The 13,554-nt window shown below is 41.6% G+C and overlaps 1 protein-coding gene across 1 annotated transcript; it reads left to right on the top strand.

The window, feature by feature from the left end:
• Positions 1–3,751: 3,751 nt before the first annotated feature.
• On the top strand, positions 3,752–10,459 carry LOC126560683 (nuclear factor related to kappa-B-binding protein). The gene is made up of 5 exons (XM_050216640.1): positions 3,752–8,942; positions 9,020–9,377; positions 9,464–9,686; positions 9,750–10,169; positions 10,310–10,459. The coding sequence occupies exons 1-5, from the start codon at positions 3,752–3,754 to the stop codon at positions 10,457–10,459; spliced, it is 6,342 nt and encodes a 2,113-aa protein (XP_050072597.1).
• The last annotated feature ends 3,095 nt before the right edge of the window (positions 10,460–13,554 follow it).

Genomic DNA, 13,554 nt, shown 5'->3' with positions numbered 1-13,554 from the left:
GTGATGAATAACGCTGGCAATGCTATGCTACAGTTTGCTGCATCCGTCTTTTGCAATGCTCGCTGCAGACAAGTTAGCTTCGAACTTAGTTAAATCAACTTGATGAGCGTCCTTAGTACCTTTGTACCAGCTTCATTCACATAATTCGCTCCTTCGAAGCTAATGTCCTTCCAGTGTATGCAGTACACCACGTCTATGGCATTGTGACAAAGTTCAATAAAACATTAAATATCTACAATGCTAGTACAGCATTCATCAACACCAGCAATCGTATCGAAAGCTACGCTCACTATGTAATGCATGTCTTGTTTTTATTGATTTGTTGTTAACTTCTTTAACTTTTTGTGTTATACTAGCTTGCAGTAGTAACACACTTTAAATCTCTACACCAGGTTGTTGATAAGTCTCTAATTTTACACTTTCTATTTTCATTACTTTTGTTTAGCTTCTCACTGTATGGGAATTGAGAATGCTAGTAAAAGTGTGTTGGTAACAGTATTCTCGCCTGAAAGTATCAGTGCGCAGAATCTTATAAGGAGAGCTCACATCACATAAGGATTTCTCACAATGCTAACTACTTTACTCGTGGTGGGTCCATTCTCATCAATCGACGCACTCTTTCGCCCATACTGGCCCATATATTATTTAACTTGTCTCTGTTTGAAGTGATTCGTTCCACATTGTTTCAAAAACACATTTGAGCGGTATGCATTTGTCTCTTCACGACATACTCCCCCTTTTGTTCATCGCATTCAACACAGCACTATTACTACACAAACATTTCTAATTTTCCCGGCCTAAATGCAGGATGAATCGCGGAGAAACACATGATACATATAGTGTCTCTTTTTTCGTAGATTTGTCTCAAAAAATTTCGGTACACATGCTTATGTTATGCTTTACTTGTATGATACGTTGCATGCCACTATTTCAAATAGCTTAAATGTTTAACAATACACAAAGCAATAGGGCCGGTGCCTATATATCGTGAAAGTCACCGTTGTGACGCTACCAAAGCTGTCGAATCATTAGATTTGTAGGAACATTGTTTCATAGTATACAGGTATTATTTGTTAAGCTGTTTTAACAAATTAACTAAAATCATATGCAATGAACGGTGGATGTTAAAATCGTCCTTATCGAACTGTTCGCACGTAGTCGCTTGTGTCAGACCTAAAGAAACTTATATTAACTTATATTGCTGTGCAGATTTCATTTCGGCAAAACTTTCTTTAAAAAGGACATTTCAAAGTATCATCGGGATATTGTCTACTGTGCAGAGTACACAGGGTCTTCTTCTTCTTCTTCTTGGCTATACGACCTCTAAGGTTATGCCGGCCATCGAAATGGCTTACTAGACTGCCGATACCACGTAGTTGGTTAGTCAATCCTCACTACAGAGGGAAGGTCGGGATGGGATTTTAATCCCGGTCCTGCCGTTTGAAGACCGACGCCTACACCAACGGGCACGATGCACGATGGGCAATTGAAGTGGAGTTGTAAACCAACTCTTCACTCATAAGATTGTTCTGTTTCATATTTGGCTATGTAACACAAAAGATTATTATTACTTACTTTCTAGATTTAGTTTGCCCGTAGGTAGATATTAAATCCTGCGTTTGGGGAAACGATCTGGATGGGATTCAGTAACTAGTCCTGCTGTGTGAAGACCAGCGCCTCTAGAGCCTTTTTTACATTTTTAATCAAAACTAGCAATTTAATCCTGCGTAGAACATTGATTATCTACTAGTAAAAAGTGGTATTTTATAGGTCTATTTATACTTTGGCATTTCGTTGCACAATAGATACATTATTAACTTAGCTTTCGACACAAATATCTATAGAACATGACCTTTTCATAGGAACAAACTGCAATGGTTCAATGTTTTGGAGTATACTCTTCTCTAGCACTAACTGAAAAAGGTACACGTACATGAAATCGTACATTCCATATCAGTAATTCATAACATTTAACACCGCTACATATTTTAAATGGAAAATAAACTTTCACACCTTCACATCTTCATTCATGTACAAAGTCACAACACAGTGAAATTAATGAATCATACACGCAGGCCTAGCCTTCATAAAACACTTGATGATTCGAATTATCATTCAAACGGTCAATCTTACTTTTTTACATCGTTTATCACACTGTTTAATTTTTTTGTGTAAATAACTATACTTGAGACCTCAAAATACCACTTTTTAACTAGTAGATAAATCACAAATCGCGCGTTTCTTCCTGTTGTTTAAAAACCGCGCAAGCGCTAAACACTTAACTTTCATTGCCTCACTGCTGGGCCCGGGTTAATCGAAACACACTACCGCCGACTTCCAACAGCACTTTCCCACTGTACTTGCATACATATTGTTACCAGTTAAAAATAGAGTTCCCTTTGCTCAGCTATTTTATGTAGTTCCGGAAAGCACAAAACGGATGCTTCAGATTTTTTCTTACCTTTAGTTAATTCTACGAAAACAAATCGTCATTCGTCATCGATCTGCATCGATGCAACCAATCCTGCAACGATGCTTTCCGATTGTTGATTATTAATGAAACGATGCTAATGATCCACCGACACTAAACACTTGTTCGCAACGCAACATGCCATGTGGTATTGTTGAATCATTTCTGAATGGGACATGGTTAGGCTAGCATTTAGAACTGACTTTCATGCAAACTGAACTGCGCATGTGCCAACTACCCTTGTTGCAAGTAACAACAACAACAACAACAACATTGTGTTATTACTGATCAGTGCAATATGATCGTAGTAACTGCTCATTGTTATAATTTCTAAATAGTTAATTGTTCTAATCTAAATAGTTAAATTCTCTTTTAATTGCTTGCATGTGCAAAATCCCAATCCGGGTAACATATACATATGGTATTCAAAAAAGCATTTGAAAAATGTTTCGGTTTGTACGACATTTTCAGAATTTCACTTAGTTCTTACATACCATTTACGTGTGCACTGGTAGCGTGATTAGAGACATTATGGAATATTGTTACAGCTCCGGTTATGGCTGAAAACCACAAAAATATGTGTTATAGTTCAGAACGAATATAACAGTGAACAGTGAAGAACGTTAGACAACAGCAAAATGCAGTAACAGCATATTCCGTCAATTTATGCCATACGCTGTCAAAAATTTATAAATGGCGGCTTAAAGCGCATGTTGGATGACCTGTTCTGCACACGTTTTGTTGTTATTTTTTTCCGCCTCGTATTGTCAAATCGAATGTCCAAGGGTGCTCATTTTTTCAACACAATAAAGATGCTGTCAAAAAATTGGCTGGCAACCTGTACATGAAGCTACGATCGGAAACATTTTCCATGTTTGGTTGCAGAGTAAAATTGGAAAAACAAGAACATTAACGATAGCACGTGGAAAATACTGGAACTATTGCATTGTCATAGAACGCTGCTAAATGCGTTGATTATATATTTTGTGTGGCAAATATTGTTAAATCATACACAACCAATACAAGTGAGAGCTAAGATTGAGCAAAGCAGCCTACGGTGTAACAAAATTACTGTAACTCAATTTTGCAACAGTATTGAAAAGGTTTGTCTGTCTCCGCAGATAAAATGATAAAAGCGGAATACATTGGTTAAACGAAGTCTATAATTCACAGGCAACCTTGCATCGTAACACGGTGCATCGCACACGGTGCATCTGTTATTGGTGTTGAAAAAGCAAAACATCGGTACATCTGTTATTAGTGTTAGAAAAGCAAAACAACATGGGTCGAAACTTTGAATTGGCCAGGAGGGCCGCTAAATCCTTCGACGCTACGGGTAATGCGTACGCATCCAGCTCGGACAGTGATTCAGATGAAAGCAATGCAAGCCTGTTGGAAAGAAGCTGTATGCTGAGCAACAAATTTATGTTGCCAAAGGATTTGTGCGACAGTGGCGCTATATTCGAAGAGTTTTTTTCCTTCGAACTGTGGGATACGCTGCCTCGAACTACTCAACAGAAATTGGCAAAGTTACTACCAGTCGTCAAAGATGATAGAGTGGAAGCAACAACATTGGTGCACAGTTTGTTGTCGCATGAGTTGCATCGATTTGGTAAAGAACCAATGGATGATTTTCGTAGCAAGCTATCAAATGGATGCTTTCGTTTCGATGTGGCCAAGTTGCAGCACAATTTAGCAAAACTTACAACGAAGGATAAGAGAATGATAGAACTACAGCGAATGTCGCGTTTAGCGCAAAATGTGATGTTATCCCGGGAAGCTGTTTTGTTTAGTGAGTTACACTCGAACGATGAACGTGCTCTACCAACCGCTGGCAGAATTACGTACAATTATGGTCGCCGCCGGCAATTGGATTACGATGGCAATATTTCCTCCTCGATGGTTAAGTCACTTGTTATGTCGAAAAAACGATATTTGGCTGAAATTATTAGTATCTGTGATGAAGTTGGTTTATCATTGACACTGTCTGACGAAGAAGATTGCATGCATGCTCTACCAACTGGAGCGGTACGGAAACAACGGCGAATGGTGAGCACCGGTTCACAGTCTGGTGAACAAGCAAGCGTTCAAACGGCCGCTGTGTCGAGTTGTAGTAATATTCCCATGAAGAAACCTGGCATGATTGGGAGTGGAGTGAATGGGGCAGCAGGAAATACAATCGATGGAACCATATTTAACGCACCAAAGCTGTATGTTGTTACTGAGGAACATTACAGAAAATTGATACAACAACACAGAAAACGCAAAATGGAGGAACCTGAGCATCCTGAGCTAGATTTGGACAATATGAAATTAAAGGATGTTGTCAGTCGCACACAAATAGCGGCCGGGTATCGAAGAATATTGCCCCTACCGAAGGTATATATTTCGGACTCCGCGAAAGAACATTCGGCGGGGATGAAGGGAAGAGTAAAGTCACAAAAATCGTTCAAAACACATCGATCGTCTCAAGATCAAACAGATTCAAAACCTTCGATCCTCGAAGCCATCTGTGGCGAAGAAAGTATGGACAACGCTACGGTCAAAACGGAACCAACTGGCGGGTTGAATGTGGTTTTGAAAGAGGAAAATCCATCAAACGAATATTTTGATTCTAATTTGAATGACAACGTTGAAGAAAAATGCGACGTGTTGTCCGCAAAAGAAAGCAAAAGAAGTTCGAACACGATTGAAGAAGTTGCAGGTGCTAGTGAAACATATTTAACGACAACAGTTGGCACGTCTCAAGCTTTACAGACTTTATCAAATGCGTCGTTGCTGGACGCTGCTTCATTGATGGAAAATGATGATTCAAGCACTGTGGAGCAAAACTCTATGAATTGTTTGTTTAGCAATGGACTGCATGCCTGTTTCCTTTCGGTTGTTCGCGACCTGTTTTGCTCCAATCCCGATCATCGATCAACATTGCCAGAACTGCAGCTAAAACTGGAAGCTTGGACCAAGAGTTCGGTCGCGGAACGTAATGTTTGGTATGAACAGTATCAAAATAATGGCGAATGGAATGAGACACTACAATCCGCAGTACAGTTTCTGGCAGGAGAATTTCCAAACCAGCCCGAAGATTTTGTTCCGTACATCGAGCATAAGGTGGCTATTAACATATTGCAATGGATCGGGGCGTCTCGTGATGCTGACAGCCGACTAGTACCGCTTTGCGCATACTGGCAAAGTAGAAAACAAGAAATGAACAAACTAACGGGAATGAACTCTATTACGGCTAACAATTCAAGCTGTGCGAACAATGTCACGTTAAATGACTGCGGTGCGCTTGCCACTGCTTCGCCAAAGAGCAGAAGTAGATCAACGGCTGGGTCTAAACATTTGCCATTTTCTCCCTCCTATTCGTCCTCATCGTCCATGTCATCCGTATCATCATTGCCAGTAGCAGGAGATAATTTGCTTTCATTAATGAACGATTCTCCTACATCAATACTAACGGCCAAGACTGTCACTGCTTCCGAGGAGGATGGATCGATACAGGAACGGTCAGCAACGACACCTCCTCCTCTTTTCCCGACCGACTGGTCCGTACGAAAAGCCACTGACGAAGAAATACAAAGTTTTCGTGAACAGGAAAAACGACGATACGAAAACCCGCATATGGCTTTCACCTACAAGCAACACTCATACGACAGTGTAGTAGGGCCGGTGAAGGGGATTTATACACAAGCACCCGGTATCTCAAAAGCCCGCGGTCACAATATGCTCGTAGCGAATCGTCCCAATTTCGTTACCATACTAACCTTAGTCCGTGATGCAACTGCTAGACTACCGAACGGTGAAGGCACAAGAGCAGACATTTGCGAACTACTCAAATCCTCGCAGTACATATCACCAACTGCTACAGATCAAATTCTGCAGACCATCGTCAGTGGGGCACTGGATCGAATGCACACGGAACGTGATCCTTGCGTGAAGTATGATGCCAAGCGCAAAATTTGGATTTATCTGCACCGAAATCGCACGGAGCAGGAGTTTGAACGGTTGCACATGCAATACCAAGGATTCACCAAGCATAAAAAGTCCACTGTTAGAAAATCGCTGAGACAATCGAAAGAAAATCTGTCGTCATCCAATTCGGCAAAACAACACGACATGCTTAATGAGAGCGGTTCTACGGCAGATAGTTTTGCCTCAAACAATATCGCGTGTGAGATGGATCTAGATGCTTCAGCAACGATCTACAGTAGCATAATGGATCCGGTGGTAAATACAGCCACATCGATAAGCAGTGCAGAGAATCCAACCGCCAACATTGCTACCGTTACTGGGGTAAAGGCTACAACGTCCTTATTAAAAAAGCAAACCACTCTCTCCGCACCGGAAAACATCTCCGTACTACAATCTTGTAACGATGCTAAAAACGACAACAGTTTCATAACCACCACGACTACGGGCATTACAACGGACGACGCTAATGTAGGTCTAGCTGATCAAAGCAAAATGTGTATCGTTAAGGAGCATCAAACACCAGTGTCTCGGGATTGTGGTACGGATGTGACGTTCAAAGCTTCCAGTAAGCTATGCAACGCGGTTACTTTGATTTCATCTTCGGGAAGTAACGTTCGAACGATTCAGATTCCCAAATCTTCACTCACATTGGCAAACACATCGGCAACATCAAACACTGGTATCGAATGTTCAACAGTGGATGAAGCATTGTCGCAAGACTCGTTACTCAACGTCAATCCGATATCTCCAAAAAAGTTGTTAGTATCAGCTATTGTGTCTTCCCCAAAAGCAACAATTTCGCCGTCCTCCGGTGCTCCGAATGTTAAGCAGCCCGTAGTCGATATTACGAGACTGTCCAACACGAAACCGATAATCGTTCAATCTGTAGGAACTGCGGTTTCTTCCCATACCCCACCAGCAGGTTCATTCGTTTCATCTCCAAAAGATGGTATTAAAATTGGTTCAACCGTTGGAGGTACGATTGTATCGATCCGGCAGGTGAACAACTCGAGCATCTGTAATGTAGCCCCCAAAAGTCAAATATTGGCTTGTGGGCAATCCGCCTCGATCCTATCCCCGCAGTTAGCTGCTCAACCTAAAGCCACACAGCTGGCGCTTAACAATGCTTCATTTGCGAGTTCTGCCGGTGCAAGTACAATCCAAACGATGAAGGGAGGCAGTACGTTAATAACGGCAACAATAGGAAAACCTATCTACAGTACCTCCATTGGACCATCGGCTTTGAAGCAAAGCACTAATACTTCATCGATCATACAAACCAATCTTCCTGCAACCGTTTTTTCGCAAAAGATGATGGTGAGTGCTGGCAAGGCGAATGCATCATCCGCTAGTGAAGGCAGTACCGTACCGACGGTGGTAGCAATCAAATCAGCCAGTACATCTACTATTACGACACCCGGCACTCCAATCGCTACCAACCGCATTGTAAAGCCTGCGTCGAATCTGTTTAGCACAATCACGCTTGCCAAAGGCCAACAGTCCGTACTAACACCAGCTAAGCAGAGACAAATTATCCAAAACTTGCTTTCACAAAATCAGAAAAATTCTTTAGCAAACAATCAAATCGTTTCCCCCACTGCTGTAGTGGCAGCGAATGCGACGAACTTGGCCAAGGGGCAAGCAAGCGATACGAAGCAATACAAAGCTCCAGGCGCATCGTACGTGTTGGAAAATCAAACCACCGTTCCAACGTTTAAAATTAACCAAAATGCTAATTCCAACATTAAGACTTTATCATCAAAAATTGTCAAAATAACTCCTACCCGCTCAAAACCAACCCAATCGGCAATCAGATCTGCCGTTACCGTAAGCCCGCAAAGCGTGATGAACCCAGCAGCAGCCGCAACCAGTGTAAAGATGATAAAAATGAATCCATCAACAACAATACTCACAACAAGCGAGGGCCATGGTACGCTGAATCCTGGGACTGCGGTAGCTGTTACTGTGTCAAATAATCCGGGAACAGTTACGCCGTCCGCTGTTAAAAACGCAACTATGCGGGTGGTTAAAACGGCGTCCGGTGCTACGACTGTAATTAAAACTGAAGTAGCAAGAGGATCGTCCGCGCAGCAAATAGCTCAAATCAACAGCAATCTTTCCTCGGGTCAAATTAACTCTAAAATGCTTGTTAACTCTAACATCAGCGCCGGTCAGCTGATTCCGCTCGAAAGCTTGCTGCAAAAACCTAGCATTACTGGAACAACCAATAATGCTGGTGGGGGTGTGAATACAATTTTAAAGCTTGCCGGCACCACCAAAGCCGGGCAACAGTTTTTACAGTTCGGTACAGGATCGAATACTGTCAGTTCGGTTACTGGAAAATCGATCACAGGTGGATCATCGTCTGCTGTTGTGAGTGTTGGCCATCAATATACAGTTTTGCCCCAGACAAGAAACATTATATCCGTTGCATCAACGGCTTCCGGAATACGACCAACGAACCTTCCTGTAACCATTGTTTCATCGTCAAAATCAGGTGGTACGTATTGTTACAACATACTTAATATGCTTATTTCAAGATCCATCTGCTAAAAAATGTCTCTATTTGCACTACAGAATGTTTCCAGCCAGGCGGCGGTTCGATTATTGTGACGAGTAGAAAGGGAAATTTAAGTGAAATCAATCCTACCACCGCTGGATCGGCCACTTCCTTTCTCAGCCACATTGCAAGTTCGCCTACTGCCAAACTAGTACAGCAAGGCACAAAGGTAAAACTACTTACCACCACAACACACAACCCTAACGCTTTTGGCACCGGTCCTGCTGCTTCTGTGTCCCAGCAGCAAAGCACGGTATTCAGTCCCAAAACCTCGCTGCCCTCTACGGTAAATGTGAGTGGGGAATTTTTAAATGCCAAAATCATAGGCGTTCACAACATTGGCTCGGCAAAGGTTAAAGGAGCTTCTTCATTGAGGTGAGTTTAGTTGGTTTGCGTATTTTTTTTTTTTTTATTATAGTTTCTATATCGAGCGTTTTTCTTTTCTTTGTGGGCGCGCAAAGCTTGATGAATGCAAACAGCTTAAATATAGCGCATATAGGAGGAAAACCAGTTTTAATTGCCAACAATGCATCGATCGGTGCAAATCAAGCCATCACGGTGAGCACTGCTCATTTGAGCAGTAATAGCGGAGCCAGCAAATCCACTCCATCCAGCTCTATGGTTTTTACAGCAAATTCAAACAATAACAGTCATGTGTTGGGACAGCCAAATGCAGCCAATGTGGTTCGTAACGTACAATGTGGATTGTGAAACGAATATCATATAATGCTCGTATCTAATTTAAAGCAAACCGTGTCTACTGCAACGACAGGAAGAGAAATCTCGCGAACAAACGTCGTCGGCGGAATACCCGGTCAAATTCAAACGGTGTTACTTCGTAATAATGTGTTGAAGGTTCAAACTGTACCATCCACCTCAGCAAGCAAACTGGCACACCAACCATCCATAGCATCTGTGAGTGTTGGTAGCAGTGGAATAGCTAGCGGAATCAATGCAGCTGCTGCTGGTACAACACTGATAGCAACGACTGGTGGTCGATGCACCACAGTGCAATCCAAAACCGCGTTACAGCAACAGCCAAAAGTACAGAAACAGCCGCAAACCATCAGTTCGGGTGGAACTGGTGTCATTTTAACACCAAATATCCCTACGAGCAGCATCACCATAGAAGGGACAGTTGTTGAAACAAATGCTGAGATAGCTAACGTAAGTAGTAGCTTATTAAAACAATAGTGATTTACTATATGACCTCTGTGAAAGAGCAATCGTCACGACAAGGCATGGTGCACAATGAAATGATTAATTTATCTTTGTACCTCAACCAACCAATTTGTGTTTATTCATAGAACTCGGATACAGTGTCACAGCGAACACAATCACCGCGTGTAGTTCTATCCCAGCCGATTATAATCCCATCGGATGTGCAGAAATCGGCCACTTCTATAAATCTCAAGAGACTCAAGGTTATACCAATAAGCAAACCTTCAAATACATAGATATAAATCAGGTTAATTTTCATACTTGGCATAAGTTAATTTCATAAGAATCAAGCTGTGCTGATAATAGCATAAGCATGTGTACGTGTACAAATGATCATAAGAAAAGAAGTAACAAAAAGTGTAAAAAAAGAGATAATTTAGTCGAGTTTTATTTAATAAACTCTTTCTTGAATGAAAACAAAATCTTACTGATGATATATAGAAGAAGATATATAAATCTTTACGTCCCTGCTATAATACGATGGTAAGTAACGACACTGATGTGGTAACATGACAGGAATGATCAATTTACATCAGAACTGTTCCTCTGTACACACGACTTAAAAGAAAAGGTCAGAGCAACCAAACATCTACAGATTCTGTGCCGAAAAAAGGAAATTAATTCAGTACCCAGGTAATGTTATTTGTTATTTTATTTTGTTGAATTCTACGGACCATATGTGGCCCCCTTGGAGCGACTTATTTTTACGTTTTACATTTACACTTAACATTTACATTTTTACATTATCAAAGTAATGGCCCGCACTGTGCGTGTACAATTAAGGAATGCAGAGCGCGGCAGGTCTGGTTCAAAACGATCACACACGAATTTGTAGCACATGACAAGGAACGGATCAGAGGCGCCAAAACGAATACGACGTTCCCATACGTCAAGAAGTGATCTAGCACGGAGTGATCTAACCGGGGTGTAAATGTTGATTGCCGAGAGCAGCGTCGGCGAGCCGATACGATTGTCAAGTAGACCTGCGACAAAAAGTATCTGCGCGTTACAATTCCGCTGTTTCAGCGACTCCAGGCCAAGTAACGCGCAGAGTCCATTGTAGTCTACTTGGACACTCCAGCCAAGCAGCGCAAATCGTGTAAATTTACGCTGGATGGATTCCAGACGAGTCAACGAGCGTGTCAATATAGGCCACCATACCACGGATGAGTATTACACCACAGACCGATCTAAGGAGCAGTACAGCATCTTAACGACAATCGGGTCTGTAATATCGCTTGCAAGCTTCTTCAGAATGCCAACTAGCTGATTGCCCTTAGCGACGATGTGCTCCAGCTGGTCATGGAAGCTCAACTTATCGTCAAGGAGCACTCCTACTTCTCTGACGCAGCTTTTACGGACAAGGGCAGTGTCGTTGATGGTATACGTGCAGATCAAGGGCTTATGCTTTCTGGCAAACGTAACCACAACGCACTTATCGACGCATATCTCCAAGCCATTCGTATAGCACCAGGCGTCATCCGAGTAAAGCAGGTGGCTGTCAGGAGGAAGCACACATGTGACGTCGTTCAAGAATATCACGAAGAGAAGCGGACCAAGGTTGCTCCCTTGTGGCACTTCTGAAGACCCGTTGATACGTCGAGAGGTTTAGTCCCCCATCTTCACAAGATACGAACGGTCGGTGAGCTAGGACCGCATCCAGTTCAGCATTTGTCCCGGAAGACCAAGAACCTGAGGCTTGGCGAGCAGCAACGAATGCGAAACTCAACCAGATAGGTGGAAGTCGAACGCTTGGGGACAAACCCTGTGCTGAGCGGTGCTGAGGTAGTTCGCAGCAAGAAGTAGCCTGTACATGAGCAGCTCGATTTTTTTTGCGTTGGCTCTAAGTGATCTGATGCCGCGATAGTTAGATGCGTTAGATTTGTCGCCTTTTTTGTGTACCAGAAATAACCATTAGGTTTTCCAACAGGCTGGGTAAAAACCCAATCTCAAAAATTCCCGAAAAGAGCGTAGGCGGATGCGGCAACACTGTACTCAAAAACGAATTCCAAAACTCGTCCCAGGGAGTTTTAAAAGCAATTCTGCTGAAGGGACGCGCTTTGATGCATCCTGTCAGCAAACTGTACAGAAAGCGCGGAGCGCGTTCGCGGCTCATAAGACAAAAACGGCAAGTCCGGATCAGGCTGAACAGCCGAGCAGGATGTGTCTGGCTGGTTAAGCCTCCGAGCAGCAGGATGCCATCACCGTGGTTAACAGCCGAGCATAACGAACTGATGCATTCTTCAAGTTCAGGTAGCGTTTATGCATTCGAGTATGGGAGGAATATATGCTTCTCAAAACAATAATTATTTAATTACTATAGTGTGTCATGCAGAAGCAATTTTGGGCGTAAGCGTTAAAAGCCGATCGACTTCCATGTTTTTCATAAAAGTGATTTAGCTATGAAATTAAGTTTTTTTTATTCCTTTTTGTTTAAATTTACCATCAACAAATTGAAACTATTTTCGACTAAATCAGGAGCATGTTCTAGATTGCACTCGTGCTACATTGCTTACAAATATTAAATACTTAAACATCTTTGCTTTAAAACATTCTTTGCACATGAGATTCTGTCTAGTTATAGAGATGTGAAAAATGTTATGTCCAATTATGGTTATGTATGGAGATTATACATTTTATAAATTTATCATGATCGAAATTAACATCTCTACACGAGTCTCTCATCAATCATAGCTTCAAAAGAATCTTGTCGAGTTTATTCATCTTATGTCATATTTTAACTGAATATGAGTCGAAATAATCTACAACTACAACTGTCCCAACAATAAAAAAAAAAGTTACGACGATATGATACCCTGCACCAATGAAGGAAGGTGGCATGTGTTTAACGAATATTTCTAATTCTATTGAGCTCAATTTCGATACAGTTTTTTTTTTATTTTCAATAACTTTGCTTTTGTGAAATACTTTAATGGTTGGAATTTTTCATAACCATTGCTGATTTGTCCTGTGTTTGATTTGATTTTTGTTGGCCATGCTTGCTTTATAAACAACTATTCTGCTAAATATAACGCTTGCCTTTGTATGGCAGTATTTATTTAAAGAATATGTAAACCGCCTAACACTACCATCGAAATATGTTATGTGTATATAATGCATTTTAATGTCTATAATGGAGTACATGTTTAGCGGACCAACATATATTGAACATATCTTTATTATCGAACGCAACGAGCAACGGATCGCTTAACGGCATCCAAGATTTATACAACACACACCACCTGCATGATAAATTTTACGGGATTTTACAGTTCAAGCCACAATGCCATACACCATTTTCTAGCTTTTTAAGCAATTGCAACGTCCTATG

This window comes from Anopheles maculipalpis, chromosome 3RL, assembly GCF_943734695.1.
Source record: "Anopheles maculipalpis chromosome 3RL, idAnoMacuDA_375_x, whole genome shotgun sequence".
NCBI classification, from domain to species: Eukaryota; Metazoa; Arthropoda; class Insecta; order Diptera; family Culicidae; genus Anopheles; species Anopheles maculipalpis.
Note: the sequence above shows the minus strand (reverse complement) of the source record. Positions and strands in the feature narration are given on the sequence as shown.